General features: G+C 51.8%; 1 protein-coding gene across 1 annotated transcript; it reads left to right on the forward strand.

The window, feature by feature from the left end:
• LOC144951887 (polypeptide N-acetylgalactosaminyltransferase 18-like) lies at positions 1-25,409 on the forward strand. The gene is made up of 11 exons (XM_078882234.1): positions 1-235; positions 5,629-5,857; positions 9,643-9,809; positions 10,611-10,797; positions 15,507-15,704; positions 17,330-17,444; positions 18,512-18,697; positions 19,070-19,207; positions 23,481-23,576; positions 24,122-24,217; positions 25,254-25,409. The coding sequence occupies exons 1-11, from the start codon at positions 1-3 to the stop codon at positions 25,407-25,409; spliced, it is 1,803 nt and encodes a 600-aa protein (XP_078738360.1).
• Positions 25,410-27,286: the final 1,877 nt, after the last annotated feature.

The following is a 27,286-nucleotide window of genomic DNA, read 5'->3' on the forward strand; positions in this document are numbered from 1 at the left end:
ATGGTCCTGCCGACACCGGCACGCGGGCAGGGGGCCGCGTGCGCGCTCGTCCTCGCGGCCCTCTGCTGCGCCAACGCGTGGTGGCTCCTGCGGTGCGGCCGCGACGCGGGGCGCGTTCGGCCGCACGCGAGGGAATCGGCGGCGTCAGCCGAGGGAGAGGGGCGAGACGCGGGGCGTGGGGTGGCCGAAATGCGACTCGGCAACATCGAACGGCTGTTGGATTCGCTCGTGCAAGGTACGGGGACTTTGACAGTCGTGTTTGTTGTTGTCAGCCGCGCTCAAATCCACTGCTGGATGAAGGCCCCCCTCCCCCCCCTCCCCCGAACCGCCACTATCATCCTACCATAGCAGCCATGGTCAGTCCACAGATGGACGTTACTAGCTCGTTTGGGTGTACCTCACAAGATGGACATGTGGTTGGTTACAATACTGATGCTCATTATTCGTAGATTTCTCGGAAGCACGTTGGGTCAGGCAGGGGGTAGTGCAGTCGTGACCAAAACAAGACTGAGAATAGTCGCTGCTCTACACCATGCGTGTCTCTCAATGAACCTCCGATTATCACGGTTGGCTATGTACGGTGCGAACGAAGTTCAACACACGTGCATACGATGCCATTTCAAGCATGCGCTTCTCCATGCCTACTTGCGACACTTTTCATGTATTGCTTCGTAATTGCTCCATATTCTTTGCTCACTTTTCATGTTGTGTTCCATATTTCTTAGATCAGTGACCTGAGTCTTTCTGAACCGTGTCGCAGGCGGATGGCATTAGACACACACACACTCACGGATTCTAAATACATATTCTCTTCAGCACGTTGTTGCTGACGGACGTTTCTATAATAAAAAAAATGCCACGAAGTGCTCTGACCTATTAGAGTATTAGGATGCGTTGTTGTTACCCGGCAGCATTTATTTAACAAGCCCTGCTCTGCTGACGAGATCCAGAAGGTCGATATCGGCACAGACGTTGTTATACTTAAGCAAATGCTGCCGGTTCATGTGCGCATGTGAGTGAAACTCTTCTTAAACTAAGTTTTTATTTCACCAGGCAAGGCCCCACTGAACTATCATCATCATCACGTGGAAACGTATAGCAGCCCAAACACTCTAAATGTGTAATTTCTATTCTAAATGTGGTGGGGAAAACCGGGGGACCCGGAGAAAAATGCACACGACCACGATGAGAGAGAGAAAGAGATGCAAATTCCAAATATGCAGCAAGCGTCAGGGTCGGGATCGAACCCACGCGCTCCTACATACCAGGCCAGGCAGTTAACATCTCGCCATGCTTGTATGTTAACATGTGTACATAGCCGAAAGTGAATTGCCAGAGTGGGTGAGTGGGTGAGTAAGTGGGCTAGTGGTTGGTAGACCGAGTGAGTCGTTGAGTAAGTGGGCGAGTGGTTGGTAGACCGAGTGGGTCAGTGGGTGAGTGATTGGTAAACCGAGTGGGCTAGTAAGTGGGTGAGTGGTTGAGTGAGTTAGTGGGTGAGTGGATGAGTGAGTGAGTGGTTGGTAGACCGAGTGGGCTAGTAGGTGGGTGAGTGGTTGAGTGAGTGAGTGAGTGATTGGTAGACCGAGTGGGCTAGTAATTGGGTGAGTGAGTGGGTGAGTGATTGGTAGACCGAGTGGCTGAGTGGAGTGAGTGAGTGGGTGAGTGAGTGGGTGATTGGTAGACCGAGTGAGCTAGTAAGTGGGTGAGTGGTTGGTAGACCGAGTGGGTGAGTGAGTTAGTGGGTGAGTGAGTGGGTGATTGGTAGACCGAGTGAGCTAGTAAGTAGGTGAGTGGTTGAGTGAGTGACTGGGTGGGTGAGTGATTGGTAGACCGAGTGGGCTAGTAATTGGGTGAGTGGTTGAGTGGTTGAGTGGGTGGTTGAGTGGTTGAGTGGTAGGGTGATTGGTAGACCGAGTGGGCTAGTAAGTGGTTGAGTGAGTGGGTGAGTGATTGGTAGACCGAGTGGGCTAGTAATTGGGTGAGTGGTTGAGTGGTTGAGTGGGTGGTTGAGTGGTTGAGTGGTAGGGTGATTGGTAGACCGAGTGAGCTAGTAAGTGGTTGAGTGAGTGGGTGAGTGATTGGTAGACCGAGTGGGCTAGTAATTGGGTGAGTGGTTGAGTGGTTGAGTGCGTGGTTGAGTGGTTGAGTGGGTGGTTGAGTGGTTGAGTGAGTGGGTGGTTGAGTGGTTGAGTGGTAGGGTGATTGGTAGACCGAGTGGGCTAGTAAGTGGGTGAGTGAGTGGGTGAGTGAGTGGTGCACTACGTGCACGGGGTGCACTAATGACTCAAACATGGGTGCGCTGACACGGGGTTTACGAGTGGATTTGGCAAAGTTCAAATTGTATCCGGGAACTTGACACCGCTGCCCAATGTTCTGGGCTTGAGTCAATAAACGCAGCGTTGTGTTTGCTCTGTCCTTGACCAGAACGGATTCATGTATTAGAGCTTCTAAAAGCGACTGCGTCTCACGACACTGGGCCGACACTGTGGTGATATTTAAACAAAAACCTTTAAAAACATTTTTTACCAGGGAAGGTCCCACTGAGTTGTGTAGGTCTGTTTCAGAATCCACCCGGCCACAAATGATGGCTCAACGAAGTGGCTATCGAAGTAGGAAATGTGTAGCGGCCAAATACATATTACAGTCTTAAAATGCGTTGTTATAACTTGACCTGCTCTGCTAATGACATCCAGAAGGTCGAAACTGACACAGACGTTGTTTTGCTTAAGCAGATGCTGCCGGATAACGTGCGTATGTGATTGAAACTCTTCTTAAACTATGTTTTTATTTTAACAGGTAAGGCCCCACTGAACTGTGTAGCTCTTTTTCAGAAGCGACCCGGTCATCACAAATGACGGCTCAACGAAGTGGTTTGGCATCACCACGTGGGAATGTATAGCAGCCCAAATACTCTAAACGCGTGATGTTGATTCTAAATGTGGTGGGAAAACCCGGAGGACTTCGGGACAAATCCACGCGGCCGCGGGGATGGAGAGAGACACACAATCTCCAAATATTCAGCAGCAGCAGCAGGCGTCAGCAGTCGGGATCGAACCCACGACCTCCTGCATACCAGGCGAGGTAGTTAACATCTTATAGCCACCGCGGCGCCCTTAGATTGAAATCCCCACGCCTCTGTGTGAGTCTGTGGGTCTCTAAGGGAGTCTGTAGCATTGTGAGTCTGTGGCTCCGTGTATAAGTATATTGGCGCCGATGTGATTCTGGTGGGTCTCGAATGTCACTTATGGGTGTAACTGAGTAGTACGCTGGTCCCTATGAGAGTCTGAGGGTGACGTAGTCTGCCCATTTACAATTACCCTGTGGATTTTGAGCAGCATTTGAATGCGACCGCATATCAAGACGCTGGTTCGAAAACCGAAAAACTCACACACACAGCACACCTATCTGCGTGACAGGAGCGGCCACTGTCATTTCCATGAAGATAGATGAACACAATACGAACGAAGATCGAGTATAAAGTTCTGTTGAACTCTAAGACCGGGCTGATATGATCCATTTTTCCCATTACCAGTTCAGTCACAATTGTGCTGCTACGTCTCAGCATCCGCATTGTGTAAGAATCCGCATCATCAGTGCGCTCCTTTACCCAGGAGAGCCGCAAGTCTCTCGTTGTCCAGGAGGGTCCTGCCAGGGTTGTCGCGCCCGGAGCAATGATGCTGCTGCTGTGTGATCCAAATCGCCACGGTGGCTCTGAGATGTTAACTCCCTCGCCTGGTACACAGGAGGTCGTAGGTTCGAACGCGACCTCTGATGCCTGCGGTATATTTGGAGTTTGCGTTTCTCTCTCCCCGTGGTCGCGTGGAAATTTGCGTTTAGATTATTTTGATGATTTGGCTGCTATAAATGTCCACACGAAGAGCCACTTCCTTGAGCTTTCACTTGTGGTAGGCGGGTCGCTTCTGAGAAATAGGCCCATAGCTCCGTGGGCTTTACCTGCTAAAATAAAAAATAGTGTAGTTTTATTTACGTATTTTTTAGTGATTTGTTTACCTTTGATATAACTTGCACTCCTGCCTTGGGTTTGTATTCTTTGTTGTTGTAACGTTCTGACCCACTTCGACTGGACATCTGTGAACATTGGTATAAACATGGGCATTTTCGTTATTTTGTCTATCATGTGTATCAGACCCCCCCTCCCCCCTCTCTCTCCATTGTGTTGGCGTGTGCAGTAATTGGCCTCTTGCGCACAAGCGCTTCCACGTTCGTCGCCCACCCTTTTGGCCTCGCCCCCCCCCCGCCCTCCCGATACGTTCCATTCATTGGCTACCATAGTCTGATGAGCTCCCCCTAAGTTTGTACCCATCATCATTTTCGTTCTTTTGTCTATCATGTGTATTAGACCTCCCCTCCTCCTCTCTGACCATTGTGTTGGCGGGTGCAGTGGCTGGCCGCTTGCGCACAATCGCTCCATTGTGTTGGCGTGTGCAGTAATTGGCCGCTTGCGCACAAGCGCTTCCACGTCCATCGCCCACCCTTTTGGCCTCGCCTCCCCCTCCCTCCCGATACGTTCCTTTCATTGGCTACCATAGTCTGATGAGCTCCCCCCCTCCCTCTCCCTCCCCCCTCAACTCGCTTTTAAGGGATTACATCTTGAATCATTGCCTCACTTGATACAGCTAATCTGGCTGTGACGGTCCCACCTGATGACGGAGACTTGTGTTGCCTCCGAAACGTCGTGATTTTTGTTTTTATTTTATTTTACTTTCTACGTGACTTTACCGAAAGAACCTAAGAAGAGAATTTATGTATAGCTCATCAGTCATCCAGTATGAATACATATTCTGATTCTAAGTGATTTTACGGGGATTTTTCAGCATCGGGGGCGTGGTTTTGGCCAATATCAGTTCCACTGTAGATGTGGGTTTAGTTATGGGAGGGGGAAATCGGAGAATACGGAGGAAACCCACGCAGAAGAGGGGGAGAGCATCCAGTATCCACACTTACTCACCCACACTCACTCTCATACTCACTCACTTTACAGAACAGGGTCAGATCATACAAACTGAACAGTGAGCCACTCACTCTGCAGAGCAGGGGGAGAACATACACAATCACAATATACATTTTCACTCGAGATATCCGATGAGATCTGAAACTCTTTTTGAAAGATAGAAACTCCACACAGAAAGGTGCCCCAGTCGGGAGTCGAACCCAGGACGCTGTCGTTGTCAGGCAGCGACAGCGTCTGAGATGTTGACGACCTCGCCTGGTATGCAGGAAGTCGTGGCTACGATCCCGACCCTGACGATGCCTGCTGCTGTATGTGGAGTTTCCGTGTCTCCCACTATTCCTCCGTGGTCGCGTGGATTTTTCTCTAGGTCCTCCGATTTTCCCTCCACATTTAGAATCGACATCGCGCATGCTGCTATAACTTTCCATTCAACGATGACGATGATGAGCCACTTGCTTGAGCTATAATTTGTGATCGCCAGATCCCTTCTGAAAAAAAACAACTACACAGCTCAATCGACCCTTACCTGGAGAAATAAAAACAGATTTTAGTATTTTTCATCATCTAATCTTCACGGGGCGTCAACTGATTCTGTGTGTGCACGCGCGCGCGTTTTACTCTTTTTTTTATTCCATCAACAACAATAACAACAACAGCCAGGAACAATTCGGAGGCGGCGGGAACGGTGGAGGCCGCGGACGCCGTGTGCCCTGGGAATGAGCTGGTGGCCAGGCCAGCCGAGATCCTCTTCAAGGAGTGGGGCAAGGACCTCCAGGCGCGGCAGAAGCGCAAGGCGTGCGCGCGCTTCCTCACCTACGGCTACAACGCCTACCTGAGCGACCGGCTGCCCCTCGACCGCGACGTGCCCGACAACCGCCCTCCCGGGTACGCCACTCGGAGTCGCACTCTCGCTCGACATCGTCATCATCATTATCGTCGTCATCATCATTCATCATCACCGCCATCATCACCATCATCGTCTTCATCATCACTCCCATCATTATCATGAACCGCCCCCGCCCAGGGTACACCACCCACAGTCACACTCCCCATCACCATCACCGCCACCATCGGCATCACCACCATCAGCACCATCATCATTATTGTAATCATCGTCATCATAACGGCCACTATCATCATTCATCACCACCATTATCATCATCATCAACCACCCTCCCGAGTATGCTACTCGGAGTCACACTCGCTCATCACCGCCCTCATCGTAATCACCGTCATCATCGTCACCACTATCGTCATGATCGCCATGATCGTCACCACCATCACAACCACCATCATCGTCATCATCGTCACCACCATCACAACCATCATCGCCATCATCACCATCATCATCACAACCATCATCGCCATCATCACCATCATCATCGCCATCATCACCATCATCATCGCCACCATCATCGTCATCATCATCATCGTCATCATCATCACCACCACCACCATCATCATCATCGCCACCATCATCGTCGTCCCGAAGCCATCGCCGCGCGTGACGTCACCATTTGGAGCGTCACGTGGGTGTCGCGAACTGCGCATTTGTGTGCCGCGGGCGGTGTCGAGATGTCAACTGCCTCGCCTGGTACACAGGAGGTCGTGAAAAATAACTAAAGAGCTCAGTGGGCCCTACCTGGTCAAATACAAAAATAAATATTCCGTGGAAAGGGGGCCGCGTGTTGGAAAGCGTAGGCCGCTTGTAAACTAAACTACAAACTTCGCTTTACCACGTAAGGCCCACTGAGCTACTTGGCTCTTTTCAGAAGCGACCTGGCTATCACAAATGATAGCTCGACGAAGTTAGTGGCTTGTCACGTGGACATCGAGAGCAGCTGAAACACTCAAAACGCGTGGCGTCGATTCTGGATGCGGAGGGGAAAACCCGGAGCAGGACACAGAGAAAAATCCACGCGACGACGGGGAGAGAGAGAGACACGCAAACACCAATTAGCTCAGTGGGCCTTACCTGGTGGACAAATAAAATAATAGAAAATACTGTAGTGGTTAGCTTTAATTTCAAATTCTGTGGGAAGCGGGGGGCGCGTTGTTGGAAAGCGAACGCCGCCTGTGAAGTGGCGGTGACGTCGACGGGCGCTCGGGAGCACGCGGGCGAACCCCTCGACCCCGGCAGGCGGGCCGAGTGGCGGCTCAGCGGCAATCGGAGAAGGTCGCGAGGTCAAGTCCTGGTTGAGGGAGGGGTGGGGAGGGGCGAGGGGAGGGGTGGGGGGTGAATCAGCCCCATCAACGTAATCCCTCCCTCCGGGGCGGATACAATTAGAACTCCAGGTAAGGGCCCACAACTGAGTTTCGGAACTCTTTCTCAGGAGCGACCTGGCGAACACGAATGATAGCTCAACGAAGTGGCTTGTCATCATCACCGTGTGGAAATGTATAGCAGCTGAAACCATCAAAACGCGTGGCGTTCATTCGAGATGTGGAGGGATAAAAACGGAGAACCAGGATAAAAATCCACGCGACCACGGGAATAGAGAGAGAGGCACACAAACTCGGAATATACAGCAGCAGGCGTCAGGGTTGGGATCGAGCCCACGACCTCCGGTGTAGCAGGAGAGGTAGTTAACATCTCATATCCGCCGCGAGATGCTAAATTACCCCAGGGAAGTCAACAGCAGTGGTCCTACGGATAGAGACTCGCCTCCACCCCACAGTAATGTGCAATGTCCACCGATGGCTGAGGGCCGTATGAGGCTCGAGGGAGACTGATGCGGCCGTCTGGAACGCTCTTCCCTCCAATATTACGAAGCGAGTGGGAGCTATGCATTTTAAATAATCTAGATTGAAAACTAATTTCTTTCAAACTGCTGTTTGTGTTTAGTTTGTTGTCCTTCCACCGCACCTCCGATTTAGCACGATTGGCTACCTACGGTCCCGAAGAAGTTCATCGTACGTACGAGCACATGTAGTCTGCGCGTCTCTTTCCCAAAATATACCCAAGGTTTGTTCACCCTCAGTCCTCCAGACACACTCATACCGCCAATGAGAAGAGTTCAAGGGTCTGGCGAGAGCCATTCCAGATGGAGGCCCCGAGTGTGAGTCAAGGGTTCGCTTCGCTGTTTGCTCAGCCAGCACCGCAACGCTGCCGCAATGGTGACGCTCGCCCCCCACAGCGAGAAGCGTCTGAGTTCGCGTCTGCGGTGGCTCGGAGATGTTAACTACCTCGCTTTGCATGCACGAGGTCGTGGGCTCGATTCCGACCATTACGCCTGCTGCTGTATATTTGGAGTTTGCGTGTCTCTCTCTCTCTCATCATCACGGTGGCTAGGAGATGTTAACTACCTCGCCTGGTATACAGGAGGTCGTGGGTTCGATCCTGACCCTGACGCCTGCTGCTGTATATTTGGAGTTTGCGTGTCTCTCTCTCATCATCATCACGGTGGCTAGGAGATGTTAACTACCTAGCCTGGTATACAGGAGGTCGTGGGTTCGATCCTGACCCTGACGCCTGCTGCTGTATATTTGGAGTTTGCGTGTCTCTCTCTCATCATCATCACGGTGGCTAGGAGATGTTAACTACCTCGCCTGGTATACAGGAGGTCGTGGGTTCGATCCTGACCCTGACGCCTGCTGCTGTATATTTGGAGTTTGCGTGTCTCTCTCTCATCATCATCACGGTGGCTAGGAGATGTTAACTACCTCGCCTGGTATACAGGAGGTCGTGGGTTCGATCCTGACCCTGACGCCTGCTGCTGTATATTTGGAGTTTGCGTGTCTCTCTCTCATCATCATCACGGTGGCTAGGAGATGTTAACTACCTCGCCTGGTATACAGGAGGTCGTGGGTTCGATCCTGACCCTGACGCCTGCTGCTGTATATTTGGAGTTTGCGTGTCTCTCTCTCATCATCATCACGGTGGCTAGGAGATGTTAACTACCTCGCCTTGCATGCACGAGCTCGTGGGTTCGATTCCGACCCTTACGCCTGCTGCTGTATAGTTGGAATTGCGGTGTCTCTCTCCCCGCGATCGCGTGGATTTTTCTCCAGGTCCTCCGATTGTTTCCCTCCACATTTAGGGATCAATGTCACGCGTTCAGAGTATTTAGTTGCTATAAATGTCCACGTGATGAGCCACTTTGTTGAGTTATCATTTCTGGCCAGGTTGCTTCTGAAAAAGCGCTACATAGCTCATTGGGCCTTACCCTGGTAAACTATTAAAACATTGTTTAGTTTAGACTCGGGCGCATCTCTGTGTGGAGTTTGCATGTTCTGGAGAAATATTTGTGATGGTGGGAGATTGTGTGAGCGAGTGCGTGGCGGGGAGCGGTAGCGTAGCGGCAGTCAGCACTCTGCGCTACGAAGCCCGGTTATGAGCCGAGTTCGATTCCCACTCACGGCCAACACCAACAGCGGTGACGATCATCTCAAGCCGTCATGGGCCTGCCCCCCCTTAGGTCGACTCAACCTCAAATGAGTACCTGGTGAGGTGTGGGCACGTCGCCACTGTGTAGACACAGTCGGCCGGGCGTGGTGCTGCCCACGCACCCCGAGTTTGCCGTGCAGGAGGCGATGTGGGGGCGAAGTGGCCAGACACCAGCACGCAGATGGCTGGGGGGGGGGGGTATTTCCCATTCTTCACCACGTGGGGTCGCTGGAGGGGTCATTTGACCATACTTCCCCTCTCCTGCGCCCCCCCCCCCCCCCAGCTGCAGCTCCAAGCGGTACCCATCGGAGCTGCCGGCTCTCAGCCTGGTGCTGATCTTCTACAACGAGGCCGTCTCCATCCTGCTGCGCGCCGTCACCTCCGCCGTGCGCAACACGCCGCACCACCTCCTCAACGAGGTCATCCTCGTCGACGACTGCAGCGACTACGGTGAGAGCTGCGGGGCTGCCACCTCCTCATCAACCTCCTCCTCCACTTCCTTCACCTTCTCCTCCTCCACCTCCAACTCCACCTCAACTTCCTCCTCTTCCTTCTACTCCTCCTCCTGCTTAACCTCCTCCTCCACTTCCTTCACTTCCTTCACCTTCTCCACCTCCTCCACCTCCTCCTTCTCCTCCACGTCAACCTCCAACTCAACCTCAACCTCAACTTCCTCCTCCTTCTACTCCTCCTGCTCAACCTCCTCCACCTCCTCCACCTCCTTCCCCTCCTCGTCCACCTCCTTCTCTTCCTCCACCTCCTTCTCTTCCTCCACCTCTTTCGCAGCAGAGACAACCCAGACACAGATCTCTCTCTCTCTGTGAGCCCAGCGAGTTTCCTGCAGCAAGGGTCGACGCAATCCTTGCATAAGTTCTCGGCGGCACAAATCAATTCCCGCCACCTGAACACAGAATGGCTGTTCCCGGACTGGTGGCAACCCCAGTGGGTGGATGGGAATTGGGGAGGTGGGTGAGTAGATCGGTGAATGGGCAGTTGGGTGGGTGGGTGAGTGGGTTGGTGGGTTGGTGGGTGGGTGAGTGGGTGGGTGGGTATTGGGTATGTGGGTGAGTGGGTCAGTGGGTGAGTAATTGTATGGGTGAGTGGGTGGGTGGGTGGGTGAGTGAGTGGGTGAGTGGGTTGGTGAGTAATTGTGTGGCAGGTAAAGCCCACCGAGCTATCGTATGCATTACCCCTCGCTGGTGATAATGACCAGAGGGGTTCCGTGTGGGTCTCTGCGTCTCGTCCATCAAGGTGACCTGCAGGAGGGCTTCACGCAAAACATCACCCAGCTCCAGCGCATGTACGAGCACGTGTCCATCCACCTCGTCCGTCACGTGGCCCGCAGGGGCCTCAGCGCGTCACGCGTCACCGGCATCCGGGCCGCTTCAGGGCCCGTGGTGGCCGTCATGGACGCCCACGTGGAGTTCCCCGTCGGATGGTGAGTCCCAAACTCTCTCTAGCTGCTGAGTCCCAAACTCTCTCCGTCTGGTGAGTCCCAAACTCTCTCTAGCTGGTGAGTCCCAAACTCTCTCTAGCCGGTGAGTCCCAAACTCTCTCTAGCTGCTGAGTCCCAAACTCTCTCTAGCTGCTGAGTCCCAAACTCTCTCTAGCCGGTGAGTCCCAAACTCTCTCTAGCTGCTGAGTCCCAAACTCTCTCTAGCCGGTGAGTCCCAAACTCTCTCTAGCCGGTGAGTCCCAAACTCTCTCTAGCTGCTGAGTCCCAAACTCTCTCTAGCTGCTGAGTCCCAAACTCTCTCTAGCCGGTGAGTCCCAAACTCTCTCTAGCCGGTGAGTCCCAAACTCTCTCTAGCTGCTGAGTCCCAAACTCTCTCTAGCTGCTGAGTCCCAAACTCTCTCTAGCCGGTGAGTCCCAAACTCTCTCTAGCTGCTGAGTCCCAAACTCTCTCTAGCTGCTGAGTCCCAAACTCTCTCTAGCTGCTGAGTCCCAAACTCTCTCTAGCCGGTGAGTCCCAAACTCTCTCTAGCCGGTGAGTCCCAAACTCTCTCTAGCTGCTGAGTCCCAAACTCTCTCTAGCTGCTGAGTCCCAAACTCTCTCTAGCTGCTGAGTCCCAAACTCTCTCTAGCTGCTGAGTCCCAAACTCTCTCTAGCCGGTGAGTCCCAAACTCTCTCTAGCTGCTGAGTCCCAAACTCTCTCTAGCCGGTGAGTCCCAAACTCTCTCTAGCTGCTGAGTCCCAAACTCTCTCTAGCCGGTGAGTCCCAAACTCTCTCTAGCCGGTGAGTCCCAAACTCTCTCTAGCCGGTGAGTCCCAAACTCTCTCTAGCTGCTGAGTCCCAAACTCTCTCTAGCTGCTGAGTCCCAAACTCTCTCTAGCCGGTGAGTCCCAAACTCTCTCTAGCCGGTGAGTCCCAAACTCTCTCTAGCCGGTGAGTCCCAAACTCTCTCTAGCTGCTGAGTCCCAAACTCTCTCTAGCCGGTGAGTCCCAAACTCTCTCTAGCTGCTGAGTCCCAAACTCTCTCTAGCCGGTGAGTCCCAAACTCTCTCTAGCTGCTGAGTCCCAAACTCTCTCTAGCTGCTGAGTCCCAAACTCTCTCTAGCCGGTGAGTCCCAAACTCTCTCTAGCTGCTGAGTCCCAAACTCTCTCTAGCTGCTGAGTCCCAAACTCTCTCTAGCTGGTGAGTCCCAAACTCTCTCTAGCCGGTGAGTCCCAAACTCTCTCTAGCCGGTGAGTCCCAAACTCTCTCTAGCTGCTGAGTCCCAAACTCTCTCTAGCCGGTGAGTCCCAAACTCTCTCTAGCTGCTGAGTCCCAAACTCTCTCTAGCTGCTGAGTCCCAAACTCTCTCTAGCTGCTGAGTCCCAAACTCTCTCTAGCTGCTGAGTCCCAAACTCTCTCTAGCCGGTGAGTCCCAAACTCTCTCTAGCCGGTGAGTCCCAAACTCTCTCTAGCTGGTGAGTCCCAAACTCTCTCTAGCCGCTGAGTCCCAAACTCTCTCTAGCTGCTGAGTCCCAAACTCTCTCTAGCTGCTGAGTCCCAAACTCTCTCTAGCCGGTGAGTCCCAAACTCTCTCTAGCTGCTGAGTCCCAAACTCTCTCTAGCCGGTGAGTCCCAAACTCTCTCTAGCCGGTGAGTCCCAAACTCTCTCTAGCTGCTGAGTCCCAAACTCTCTCTAGCCGGTGAGTCCCAAACTCTCTCTAGCCGGTGAGTCCCAAACTCTCTCTAGCTGCTGAGTCCCAAACTCTCTCTAGCTGCTGAGTCCCAAACTCTCTCTAGCCGGTGAGTCCCAAACTCTCTCTAGCTGCTGAGTCCCAAACTCTCTCTAGCTGCTGAGTCCCAAACTCTCTCTAGCTGCTGAGTCCCAAACTCTCTCTAGCTGCTGAGTCCCAAACTCTCTCTAGCTGCTGAGTCCCAAACTCTCTCTAGCCGGTGAGTCCCAAACTCTCTCTAGCCGGTGAGTCCCAAACTCTCTCTAGCCGGTGAGTCCCAAACTCTCTCTAGCCGGTGAGTCCCAAACTCTCTCTAGCCGGTGAGTCCCAAACTCTCTCTAGCCGGTGAGTCCCAAACTCTCTCTAGCTGCTGAGTCCCAAACTCTCTCTAGCTGCTGAGTCCCAAACTCTCTCTAGCTGGTGAGTCCCAAACTCTCTCCGTCTGGTGAGTCCCAAACTCTCTCTAGCCGCTGAGTCCCAAACTCTCTCTAGCTGGGGAGTCCCAAACTCTCTCTAGCTGGTGAGTCCCAAACTCTCTCTAGCTGGTGAGTCCCAAACTCTCTCTAGCTGCTGAGTCCCAAACTCTCTCTAGCTGCTGAGTCCCAAACTCTCTCTAGCTGGTGAGTCCCAAACTCTCTCTAGCTGGTGAGTCCCAAACTCTCTCCGTCTGCTGAGTCCCAAACTCTCTCTAGCTGGTGAGTCCCAAACTCTCTCTAGCTGGTGAGTCCCAAACTCTCTCTAGCTGGTGAGTCCCAAACTCTCTCCGTCTGGTGAGTCCCAAACTCTCTCTAGCCGCTGAGTCCCAAACTCTCTCTAGCTGGTGAGTCCCAAACTCTCTCTAGCTGGTGAGTCCCAAACTCTCTCTAGCTGCTGAGTCCCAAACTCTCTCTAGCTGGTGAGTCCCAAACTCTCTCTAGCCGGTGAGTCCCAAACTCTCTCTAGCCGGTGAGTCCCAAACTCTCTCTAGCCGGTGAGTCCCAAACTCTCTCTAGCTGCTGAGTCCCAAACTCTCTCTAGCTGGTGAGTCCCAAACTCTCTCTAGCCGGTGAGTCCCAAACTCTCTCTAGCTGCTGAGTCCCAAACTCTCTCTAGCTGGTGAGTCCCAAACTCTCTCTAGCCGGTGAGTCCCAAACTCTCTCTAGCTGCTGAGTCCCAAACTCTCTCTAGCCGGTGAGTCCCAAACTCTCTCTAGCCGGTGAGTCCCAAACTCTCTCTAGCTGCTGAGTCCCAAACTCTCTCTAGCTGGTGAGTCCCAAACTCTCTCTAGCTGCTGAGTCCCAAACTCTCTCTAGCCGGTGAGTCCCAAACTCTCTCTAGCCGCTGAGTCCCAAACTCTCTCTAGCCGCTGAGTCCCAAACTCTCTCTAGCTGGTGAGTCCCAAACTCTCTCTAGCTGCTGAGTCCCAAACTCTCTCTAGCTGGTGAGTCCCAAACTCTCTCTAGCTGGTGAGTCCCAAACTCTCTCTAGCTGGTGAGTCCCAAACTCTCTCTAGCTGGTGAGTCCCAAACTCTCTCTAGCTGGTGAGTCCCAAACTCTCTCTAGCTGGTGAGTCCCAAACTCTCTCTAGCTGGTGAGTCCCAAACTCTCTCTAGCTGGTGAGTCCCAAACTCTCTCTAGCTGCTGAGTCCCAAACTCTCTCTAGCTGCTGAGTCCCAAACTCTCTCTAGCTGCTGAGTCCCAAACTCTCTCTAGCCGGTGAGTCCCAAACTCTCTCCGTCTGGTGAGTCCCAAACTCTCTCTAGCTGCTGAGTCCCAAACTCTCTCTAGCTGGTGAGTCCCAAACTCTCTCTAGCTGGTGAGTCCCAAACTCTCTCTAGCTGGTGAGTCCCAAACTCTCTCTAGCTGGTGAGTCCCAAACTCTCTCTAGCTGCTGAGTCCCAAACTCTCTCTAGCTGGTGAGTCCCAAACTCTCTCCGTCTGGTGAGTCCCAAACTCTCTCTAGCTGGTGAGTCCCAAACTCTCTCTAGCTGGTGAGTCCCAAACTCTCTCTAGCTGCTGAGTCCCAAACTCTCTCTAGCTGGTGAGTCCCAAACTCTCTCTAGCTGCTGAGTCCCAAACTCTCTCTAGCCGGTGAGTCCCAAACTCTCTCTAGCTGCTGAGTCCCAAACTCTCTCTAGCTGCTGAGTCCCAAACTCTCTCTAGCCGGTGAGTCCCAAACTCTCTCTAGCTGCTGAGTCCCAAACTCTCTCTAGCTGCTGAGTCCCAAACTCTCTCTAGCTGCTGAGTCCCAAACTCTCTCTAGCTGCTGAGTCCCAAACTCTCTCTAGCCGGTGAGTCCACTGTGCCCTGACGCTTTGCACCGCGAGTTGCATCAATCGCTATAGCCAGCACTGGGTCATGCTGAAGGGTGGGGTGGGTGAGGTAGGGGAGGCATTATGACGTCACAGCGCGACGCACCCGGCTCAAGGGCTGTGGAATGCGTGATGACGTCATCACGCAGACAGACAGCTGTGACGTTCCCACCACCGTGCCACTTCCCCCCGACCGCGTGCCAGGCAGCTGACGAGGAGGTCCCCGTTGGCTGCCGAGTTCGACCCATCCAGAGGGGGCGCCACGGTGGCAAGGAAATGTTTACTACCTCGCCTTGTATACAGGAGGTCGTGGCTTCGATTCCGAATCTGACGCCCCCATGTCTCTCTCTCCTCGTACTCACGTGGACTTTTCCTCCAGATTTTTCCCCTCCACATTTAGAATGGCCGTCACGCGTTTAGAGAATTTGGCTGCCGTTAAACATCAGCGTGTGATAAGCCACTTCGTTGAGCTATTATTTGTGGCCGGAATAGATGTCCCCGGATTTTTTATTGGTACCCTGTTACCAGATATTTTTGGGCGTGGTATTTAATTACCGCTCATAGCGAATCGAATTCTGTTGCAAGAGATCACACGTTTGGCGCAACGGTCCTTCGCCGACTACGCATGACGAATGAATGAATTGTAACGCATCTCTTCTCGCTGCTGCTGCTGCCGTTACCGCGTCAGGGCCGAGCCGATCCTGGGTCGCCTCGCGGCCAACCGGCGCCTACTGCTGTCGCCGGTATTCGACAACACGCACTACGATACGCTACGCGTGCAGCACTACAGCGCCAACGCGCAGGCCTTCAACTGGGAGCTGTGGTGCGCCTACCTCAATCCGCCCGCCGACTGGGTGCGCAAAGGGGACCCCACCGCCCCCATCAGGTGAGCCTCACACGGCGGTGACGGATCCATCAGGTGAGGCTCACACGGCAGTGACGGAGTATCAGGTGAGCCTCAAACGGTGGTGACGAATCATCAGGTGATGCTCACATGGCAGTGACGGAGTATCAGGTGAGGCTCACACGGCGGTGACGGATCCATCAGGTGAGGCTCACGCGGCGGTGACGGACCATCAGGTGGTAGCCAAAGCTACGATTTTGGGCCCCCCTTGACAGTCACCATGATGAGATTTTGATTTAAAGCTTTCGTAACTGCAGGGATTCATATTCTTGGTTCTTTCGGTAAAGTCAGGTGGAAGGGAAATAATAAAATAATAATACTATATTTTTTTATTACTTTCTTATTTCCCTTACACATGACTTTACCGAAAGAACCAAGAATATGATGAGATTTGTTTTTTACGCGGATTTACGTTTTTATATTTTTTATGAAAATGCATTTAATTTGTGTTGCACGTTTTATTTCAATTTAATTCGCTTAATTAACGATTATTTTCATTACCATTCTAATGCAAAGACTACGGAGCTGGAAGTGGCTGCCATTTTTTCGAAGGTGGAGCGCCCCCTGCAGCGTGAAATGTTCGAGACCGTGAGCGAGTCACGACGATGTGGATTAGGAGCGAGGGAGGAGCAGCCGTGGTGTGTGTGTGTGTACCGTGATAGCCTCGAGGTTGCGTGACTGAGCGAGAGACAAATCAAATATTGGGGCAATATCCGAACATATCATAGCACCCCCCCCGAGCTGATAATGTAGAGCTGCTATGCCCACACATCCCCTGGACTGATAACGATGCTACTGAGCCCACTTCCACCGCACCACCATGTCACCCCACATACTCGCACTGCCCCGCGGCAGGAGCTCCATTGTGATGGGCTACATGATGCGGTCGATGCTTCCTCCAGTGTCTTACTGGACGAGGAAATGTCAAAGCCAGAAGGAGGTGGTGTGATGATGATGTGGTCTCAAACGAGGAGGTCTTTTATTATTATTATTCTGTAAGTCCGCCGTTGTTGACTTATTCACAAGTGGCGTTCTTCTGGATCTGGGTGAGATTCTAGGATGGTGACAGCAGCAGCAGCAGCAGCAGCAGCGCGATCCCAGAAAGGATGGGATCGCGACCTGAGTCAGCTCCGAGATGACATTGTTGAGTTCTTGGTTGATAGGTGGGATAGTTAAACACGAGAGCGAGTGTGAATCCCAGCTGTGTGTGTGGGGAGCGGTCGATTCCCGCTCACGGCCAACACCAGTGACGATTATCTGAACCGGTCCTGGGCCTCCCCTAGGTCGACTCAGCCTCAAATGAGTAACTGATGCGGTGTGTAAACATCGCCACTGGGGAGGTAAAGGCAGCCGGGCGTGGTGTTGGCCACCCACCCACTCGTGTGCCGTGCCGGCCTTTATAGGTGCTCGTTAACAGCACTTGCCCCTACAGTCTGTTAATGCTGTACGAGGGTCTTTGTCTTTGTGTGTGTGCGTATGTTAGTGTGTGTGGCTGCGGGCCTTCATAGGTACCGCTACTCACTATAACAGTACTTCCCCCAGCAGTCTGTTCAAGGCTATACGTGGGAGGGATCTTTGTCTGTTGTGTGTTGTTTGTTTGTGGATAGGAGCCCGATTGTGATGGGCTGCATGGCGGCCAGCAAGAGCTACCTGGAGGAGATCGGCTTTCTGGATGAAGGCATGCAGGTGTACGGAGGGGAGAACGTGGAACTGGGCCTCAGGGTGAGGACGCAGAGACACAGAGACAAATATTCCCCGTGTAGCCTTAACAGACTGTTGGGGCAAGTGCTGTTAATAACGAGTAGCAGGAGCGGGATTTGGCTGGCCATCGAACAACGACGGCCATCTTGTCGCGCGCTTCTGCGGCCGTCTGGAACGCTCTTCCCTTCCGACATTCGGAAGCCACTGGAGCTGCGCACTTTTACATCATCTAGATTGACAGACTCATTTCTTTACAACTCCTGTTTGTATTTTAGTTTGTTGTCCTTCCCCCGCACCTCCGATTAGTACCGTTGAGTATGCACGGTGCCGAAGAATGTGCATGTATGATGTAAAAATGTTGTGGGAGCGGTGATGTCGTGGTTATCACGCTGCGCTATGGAACTGGCGACTCGCATTCGATTACCGCTCACGGCCAACACCAGTGACAATTATCTGAACCGGTCCTGGGCCTCCCCTAGGTCGACTGATGTAGATGCAGAGTGACAACTACAATTTCAATATACAGGTGGTCACACCCAGATGATGTCTCCTTCGTATTTGTGGATCAGGGAATTGCGTCGTTATACATCGTACGGTGTGGTCTGGGTAACCACAGTCGCACACTACTGAGAAGTTTTAAATTTTCCATTTGGTGATGGTGGGGGAACGGTGGTGCAGCGGTTCGCATTCTGTGCTACGAACTTGGCGACCCGACCTCGATTCCCGCTCACGGCCACCAACAACATTGACGATTATCTGAATGGGTCCTGGGTCTCTCCTGTATGTATGTTGACCTTAATTGGCACTAGGTCGACTCAGCCTTAAATGCGTACCTGGTGTGGTGTGTAAACCTTCATATGAGCTCGTTAACAGCACTTGCCCCAAAAGTCTGCAAAGACAATACGGGGAATCTTTGTCTTGTGTTGTACGTATGTTGAACTTCTTTCGCAACCGCGATAATCGAAGGTGCGGGAAAAGGAAAACGACAAGTTCAACACAAATGCGTGCATCTGGCTGCCCTGTTCAGAGTGGACAGTCACAGTGGCTGGGCTATCGGTGACGACCCCCCCCCCCCCCCCCGTGCCCAGGTGTGGCAGTGCGGGGGCAGCGTGGAGGTGCTGCCCTGCTCACGCTTGGCTCACATCGAGCGCTACTTCAAGCCGTACGCCCCGGACCTGAGCGTCCACATGCGCAGGAACGCGCTGCGCGTGGCCGAGATCTGGATGGACGACTACAAGAGGAACGTGTACATGGCCTGGAACGTGCCCATGAACGTACGTGCAGCACACGCATGCATATTCATGTAGACGTAATGTGTATTCATGTTACCATAATGCATATTCATGTTGACATGATGCATAGTCATGTTGACCTGATGTAGATATTCGTTTCTCAATCCGCTTGTCCTAGTGAGGGTCATGGCGGCAGTGTTAACCAGGACGACCTGCCGGAGTCGAACCTCGGCAACTACGAGCGGCGAATGCGCCACTGCTGGACCCTAGCGTCACCGCCCGATTACTTCCCAGTGAACATGAAACCTTGGACGAACGTTGGTGCAACGTTGGCCCAACGTTGGCTCAAAGTTCGTGCAACGTTGGCCCATTCACTGGGTATCCAACTCTCGTCTCGTTGGTGTCACCGCGCAGGGCTCTGGGATCGACATCGGCGACATCTCGGAGCGCGTGGCTCTGCGCAAGCGTCTCAACTGCAAGAGCTTTGCTTGGTACCTGGAGAACGTGCTGCCCTCACTGCCACGGCACCACGACATCGTGCAGTACGGCGTGGTGAGTATCCGATACGGAGTGGGGAGTATCCGGTACGGAGTGGGGAGTATCCGGTACGGAGTGGGGAGTATCCGGTACGGAGTGGTGAGTATCCAGTACGGAGTGGGGAGTATCTGGTACGGAGTGGTGAGTATCCAGTACGGAGTGGTGAGTATCCAGTACGGAGTGGGGAGTATCTGGTACGGAGTGGTGAGTATCCAGTACGGAGTGGGGAGTATCCAGTACGGAGTGGTGAGTATCCAGTACGGAGTGGTGAGTATCCAGTACGGAGTGGTGGGTATCCGGTACGGAGTGGGGAGTATCCGGTACGGAGTGGTGAGTATCCAGTACGGAGTGGGGAGTATCCAGTACGGAGTGGTGAGTATCCAGTACGGAGTGGGGAGTATCCGGTACGGAGTGGGGAGTATCCAGTACGGAGTGGGGAGTATCCGGTACGGAGTGGTGAGTATCCAGTACGGAGTGGTGAGTATCCGGTACGGAGTGGGGAGTATCCGGTACGGAGTGGTGAGTATCCGGTACGGAGTGGGGAGTATCCGGTACGGAGTGGTGAGTATCCAGTACGGAGTGGGGAGTATCTGGTACGGAGTGGGGAGTATCCAGTACGGAGTGGGGAGTATCCGGTACGGAGTGGGGAGTATCCGGTACGGAGTGGTGAGTATCCAGTACGGAGTGGTGAGTATCCGGTACGGAGTGGGGAGTATCCGGTACGGAGTGGTGAGTATCCGGTACGGAGTGGTGAGTATCCGGTACGGAGTGGGGAGTATCCGGTACGGAGTGGGGAGTATCCGGTACGGAGTGGTGAGTATCCAGTACGGAGTGGTGAGTATCCGGTACGGAGTGGGGAGTATCCGGTACGGAGTGGGGAGTATCCGGTACGGAGTGGGGAGTATCCGGTACGGAGTGGGGAGTATCTGGTATGGAGTGGTGAGTATCCGGTACGGAGTGGGGAGTATCCGGTACGGAGTGGTGAGTATCTGGTATGGAGTGGGGAGTATCCGGTACGGAGTGGGGAGTATCCGGTACGGAGTGGGGAGTATCTGGTATGGAGTGGTATCTGGTACGGAGTGGGGAGTATCTGGTACGGAGTGGGGAGTATCTGATATGGAGTGGTATCTGGTATGGAGTGGTATCTGGTACGGAGTGGTGGGTATCTGGTATGGAGTGGTATCTGGTACGGAGTGGTGGGTATCTGGTACGGCGTGGTGGGTATCTGGTATGGAGTGGTATCTGGTATGGAGTGGGGAGTATCTGGTATGGAGTGGTATCTGGTACGGAGTGGGGAGTATCTGGTATGGAGTGGGGAGTATCTGGTATGGAGTGGTATCTGGTATGGAGTGGTATCTGGTACGGAGTGGTGTGTATCTGGTACGGCGTGGTGAGTATCTGGTACGGAGTGGGGAGTATCTGGTATGGAGTGGGGAGTATCTGGTATGGAGTGGTATCTGGTACGGAGTGGTGTGTATCTGGTACGGCGTGGTGAGTATCTGGTACGGAGTGGGGAGTATCTGGTATGGAGTGGTATCTGGTACGGAGTGGTGGGTATCTGGTACGGCGTGGTGAGTATCTGGTACGGAGTGGGGAGTATCTGGTATGGAGTGGTATCTGGTATGGAGTGGTATCTGGTATGGAGTGGTATCTGGTATGGAGTGGTATCTGGTACGGAGTGGTGGGTATCTGGTACGGAGTGGTGGGTATCTGGTATGGAGTGGTATCTGGTACGGAGTGGTGGGTATCTGGTACGGCGTGGTGAGTATCTGGTACGGAGTGGGGAGTATCTGGTATGGAGTGGTATCTGGTATGGAGTGGTGGGTATCTGGTATGGAGTGGTATCTGGTATGGAGTGGTATCTGGTACGGAGTGGTGGGTATCTGGTATGGAGTGGTATCTGGTATGGAGTGGTATCTGGTACGGAGTGATTGGTATCTGGTACGGAGTGGTGGGTATCTGGTATGGAGTGGTGAGTATCCGGTACGGAGTGGGGAGTATCCGGTACGGCGTACTGCCAGGACCTCTTATCCAGTCGGCACTGTGCCTTGGGCCTACGAAAACTAAAGGGTCTATGGAAAAAAATTTACCGTGTTCTTTTTGTTTGTATGATAAATAATGTTACAAAGATATCTTCTTGAATAAATATAAATATATATAGCAAGTATTGGCACAGTGTATATAGAGGCAGTTATGTCAATCGTTTTTTTTATATAAGGTGAGAGAAATTAACACTGGAGGTGAACTTTTTAAGATTTGTGTTCATTGCAAAATTAGTTAATAAAGTTTTTCAAATGGTGTTTTTCGCACAATCTCATTCTCAATAGAAAGTAGTGCAAGGGACGGCAAGTGTTGTTGTCCTATGGTTGATCGGCGGCAATTTTTAAAATCAGATTTATCTTCGAAAAAGAACGCTCCCATTCACAATTTATTCCCAAGATGGCAAGATACATCCTGAGAGAAATGTAAACATTCAGAAAGCTGCTGATCAGATATTTCAGATTTGAGCAAATCTGCCACTGTTTTTTCTCTGCATACAAGTGCACTAACAACAGCAATTAATCAGTGGATGATTTTTCAAGATCTGCTGGATATGCGGCAACCAATGCATTGGCCCGCACTTCAATTTCTTCTGTGAACAGTGATCCATCTACAAGGAAACTGAATCGATCATTCAATCTGGCATGTGCTTTTCGCCTTTTTCTGTCTCAAAATCTGCAGTGACTTCTGTCCAGAGTGCAGGATCACTGTCAAGCCAACTCGTAAAGGCAGCAGATGATGTTAGCCTTGGAGTCTGATTTTTTTCCACCACATCATCTGGTTCCAAAGGGGCATGAGCCTGTTTTTCATATGCGAATGATCGTCTGCTTCAAGAACAACATTTTCATGAGGTTCATTATTATCATGATCCAGCTTTATCATTAATAGTGATGATTCCATTGGAGGTTTTGCACTCTCACTCTTCACATCCTTGTTCATGAACTTCAGAAAATATCCCTTGATCTCCTTTAATGCTTCATCCTTGTGTATTGTTTATTCCTCTTCTCGTGTTCTGACTCATGCTTTATTTTATACCCATCTGACATATTTTTTTGTTTTTAATTTAAAAATTAAAACTGTTCTAAATTCTCAAAAATATCATTAAATTTCAGTGTAAGTAATTACATATAAGTAAATGATTTTAAATAATAAATACACAAAGCAAGAAGCCAATAACATTCCCTGAACAGCTAGACCAAGCAGGAATATAAGACAAAGACTACTAAGAAAGGAAAAATGCAATGAGGAGCTAAATGCTTTTTTTATAATTTAGCCTAATATAGTATCCACATGACAACTTATTTTTCCATGCAGAAATTTTGACATATTTTGTATTTTAGAGAAAAAAAAAATTTACATATTTACTTAATTTTTTTTCCAATTAATTTGTTGGCTGCTCTTTGCAATTTTTTTGCATTGGTAACACGTCGTTCACTCGTTGTAAGTGAGGCATATTACACCTAAAAATAACAGTCAAACTAATCTTTAAGCTTAAACAAAAGTAAAGCAACATGGCACTCGTCATGCAGTCGTCCCGCCAGAACATTGAGTTTGTCATCGATGAAAATGAACGACGTCCTTTTAAATCTACGTCATCCGATATGCTAACAACAGTAAAAAAAATAATTGAGGAAAATGTCGCTTATTAAATGTTTACGCTTACCTTTTTTTCAAATAATTTTTAATTAAATATGATTTTCTGCGGCACATGTCGCGCTCCCATCGAATGAGGGCACAGACTAGAACACATTCCTGCGGAGGGAGCTGGTAGGAACGTTGGGTTGCTCGGTCAATGGCCAAGGTCAACGGCGGCGTGGTGTATTCGGAAAATATGGCCGACTGTGAGGGCGGGCACAAGCCGGCATGAGTCGGTTAAACGTTGAGTTTTATAAGGGCACCACGGGGTGACCAGCCCCTCCCTACCCAGCCCCACCCTTCCCACCCCCCACCCAGCCCCTCCCCACCCTCCCCTCCCCACCCTCCCCACCCAGCCCCTCCCCACTCTCCCCACCCAGCCCCTCCCCAGCCCCTCCCCACTCAGCCCCACCCCTCCTCCCGTTGTTGTGAGCGTCGCTCATCTGCCCTCCGTTGTTGCTGGAGGGCGACTGCCTCCGACTGCCCAGTAGCGTTCTTCACGAGCCTCACTCACTTACACACTCACCCAGCCATTCGCTCACATACTCACACATTCACCACCAAGTTGCACCACCTCTGCGCCGTCCACCTTCACCTCTGCTGTCCTCGGCAGATGAAAAACGAAGTGAGAGAAGATCTGTGTTTGGACCAAGGCTCTCCCGAGAAGAAGCGGCCCATCCTCTACCCGTGCCACATTTACTCCACGCAGGTGAGGCTCTGGGTGGGCAGAGCGTTCGCCAACTCGGCCTGACAGGAAACGCGCCTGGTTCGCCCTCTGCGTCTCTCTCTAACGGGATGGCGAAGAGGGGTCACGATTGATCTCGCGATTGATCTCGCGATTGATCTCACATCACACGATAAATCTCATCTTAAATCTCACGCTTGATCTCACGATGGATCTCACGATTGATCTCACGATAGATGTCCCGAGTCACGGTGGCTAGGAGATGTTAACTACCTCGCGTGGTATGCAGGAGCTCGTGGGTTCGATCCTGACGCCTGCTGCTGTATATTTGGAGTCTGCGTGTGTCTCTCTCCTCGTGGTCGTGTGGATTTTTCTCCGGGTCCTCCGGTTTCCCCCTCTACATTTAGAATCAACACCACCACGCGTTTAGAGTATGTGAGCTGCTGCTGTGAATGTCCACACGATGGCGATAAGCCACTTCCTTGAGCTATCATTTGGTAAAATTCAAGATAGTTTAGTTGACATCTCACGACGACGACGCGACGGTGGATGTGTCGCGTGCGGCGCAGCGCGTGTGCCTGACGGCCACGTCCGAGCTGCTCATTGGAGACTGGAGCCTGGACCTGTGGAGGCCGAAGAGACGCTGCCTGGTGGAGGTGGAGGAGGTGGAGGAGGAGGATGGGAGGGAGAGCGGTGGCCCGGCCCTCATCGCCTGCTCGCTCGCTCTGCAGCAGAGACGCAGGATGCACTGGAAATTCACTCAGGTGACCGTGCTGGTGCTGGTGGTGGTGCTGGTGGTGCTGGGGAGTGCTGGCGTAGTGGTTGCCGCTCTGCGCTACAAACCCAGCCACCCAAGTTCGATTCCCGCTCACGGCGAACATCGGCGACGCTTATGTGAACTGCCACTGGGCCTCCCTTCGGTCAATTCCGGCCTCAAATGAGTACCTGGTGCGGTGTGTCAAACATCGCCACTGGGGAGACAAAGACGGCCGGGTGTGGTGCTGGCCACTTCCCCCTTCACCCCCTCGTGTGCCGTGCCGGCCTTCATAGGTGCTCGCTAACAGCTCTTGCCCCAGTCTGTTAAAGTTATAAGGGGGATCTTTGTCTTTGTTTGTGTGTGTGCAGTGTGTGTGTGCAGTGTGTGTTTGGAGTGTGTGTGGAGTGTGTGTGTGTGGGAGTGTGTGATCTTCCCCTCTTCTGCGTAGGTTTTTCTCCGGGTTTTTCGGTTTCCACCTCCCATAGCTAAACCCACATCCACAGTGGAACTGATATTGGCTAACACCACATCCCCAATGCTGAGAAATGACCAGCAGGTTAGGAAGACCCTGCTAAGAAAACGTGTTGAGACTCAGTGATGCTTTCCTGGGTAAACAAGACGTATACATAATGAATTAAGTGCCATACTTCCCAGGACAAACTCGCCTCAGTGGAAAGTGTCACATAACCCACGCGTAAGCATGATTTTTCCTTTTTTTTAATCCCCTAACCACCCGTCAACCAACTGACCCACCCATCCATCTGTCCATCCACCGACCCACCCACTCACTCACCCGCTCACCCGCTCACCCGCCCACCCACTCACCCACCCACTCACTCACCCACCCACGCACCCACCCACTCACTCACTCACTCACCCACCCACCCACCCACTCACCCACTCACCCACCCACCCACCCACGCACCCACCGATGGCACCCGCAGGACGGAGAGATTCGGAACACGGAGAGCGGCAACTGCCTGGAGGTGGCGGAGAGCCCCGACGATGAGCAGGGCCTGAGGCTGGTGGTGCGCCGCTGCTCCCGCCAGCGGTGGCACCTCGGGGAGGTGGGGCACGTGGCGAAAGCGGCCACCGAATGAACCAGCGGTGGCATCTCGGGCCCTGCGGCCATGGGGAGAGTGGATTTCATTTCTCTGCAGGTCCTGCGGTCTTTCCCTCGACATTAAGAAACGACGTCACGCGTTTAGAGGATTTGCCTCCCGCTATAAATGTCCACGTGATGATGATGATCATAAGCCGAGACTCCGTTGAGTTATCATTTGTGACTGGGTCATTTCTTTAAAAGACTTGAATTTGTATGTTTTAGGGATTTGTTTACCTTTCCTATACTTTGCACTCCTATAGAGTTGTTGTTTTGTTTGTTGTTGTAACGTTCTGACCCCGTGCCCCTACTGGACATCTGTGAAAATAAGCTTTATAGCTCATCAGATTCCTCCAGGATAAATATTCAGATTCTGAATTATTTTTACGTAAATATTCTGACTCTTTAATCGAACGAGGTGGCTGTTATTGAAAGCTTTGGGACTTGGTGAAGCTCTTCTGGGCAAACAAGCGTAATAAATAAATAATACAATATTCTAAAACAAAACTACTGAGCCGCAATGTCGCTCTTTTGCCGACGAGGCCTGGCCACAAATGATAGCTCCACCAAGTGGCTCATCACCACCACTTGTACATTCATAGCAGCAGCATGATGTTGATGCGAAATGTGGAGGGGAAAACCGGAGGACTTGGAAATAATCCACGCGACCATGGGGAGAAAGAGAGACACACACATACACACAAACTCCAAATATACAGCAGGCATCGTCAAGGTTGAGATCGAAACCACGACGTCCTGTATACCAGGCCAGGCAGTTAACATCTCTGCACCACGGCACCAATAATATATATCGCAAGATAAGCATCATTCAGCCTGGAGAGATCCATCCACAGCTCTGTGCTTCAGGGAGCAGTCCATCACGAGGGTTGGTGGATCACACACAGATGGGATTTGAAACTTCCCTTCCCCTTGGGTGGGTCTCGACGAGGTGTACTGCATTCTCCCCGCCGGGCCGGAGGAGACAGTACAGCAAGTGGACTAATCGCACACTCTGTTTCCATCTCTACGGGGATGGAGTGTTGCTCCCTCGCGCGTGTCTGGGGGGTTTTCTCAGATTATTCCGGTTTCTTCCTGCGTGACTTGGGCCCCACGGTGGCTAGGAGATGTTAACTACCTCGCCTGTTGTGCAGGAGGTCGTGGGTTCGATCCCGACCCTGACGCCTGCTGCTGTATATTTTGGGGTTGCGTGTCTCTCTCCCCGTGATCGCATGGATTTTTTTCCCCAGGTCCTCCGGTTTTCCCCTCCACATTTAGAATCAACATCATCACGCGTTTCGACTATTTGGCTGCTGCTATGCATTTCCGCACGATGATGATGATAAGCCGCTTAACTGACCTATCATTTGTGATAGGTCGCTTATGAGAAAAAGCTACATAGATGAGTGGGTCCTTAAGTGGTAAAAATGAAACAGCTTTTATTAGATTAGACTCAAGCACACCTCGTCCTGAATTGTCTCAAAGCATCTTAAAATAAATATAAAACACCCATTCAGCGAGCAAGGCCCTCCTGAGAATGAATTCCACGAATCAGTGTGACTGTCGTGGATAAAGAGGTAAACTATGTTTATCATAAAATTTCGATTTAAAGCTTTCGTGACTGCAAAAATTCTCACGATGTTTCGACTGCAACACAAGCAATCATTTTTAGGTGTGAAATCCACAGCAAGAAATTTTTAAAAAAGTGGCGGTTTCTGATGATGATTGCTTGTGTTGCAGTCGAGACGTCGTGAGAATTGTTTTGTTTATTATTTGTATTATTTTATTATTTCCCTTCTACGTGACTTTACCGAAAGAATCAAGAATATGATTATCATTGTTACTATTTTAAAAGTGCTGTTTGTTGCTGGACGTCTG

Source organism: Lampetra fluviatilis, chromosome 64, assembly GCF_964198595.1.
Source record: "Lampetra fluviatilis chromosome 64, kcLamFluv1.1, whole genome shotgun sequence".
Lineage (NCBI taxonomy): Eukaryota > Metazoa > Chordata > Hyperoartia > Petromyzontiformes > Petromyzontidae > Lampetra > Lampetra fluviatilis.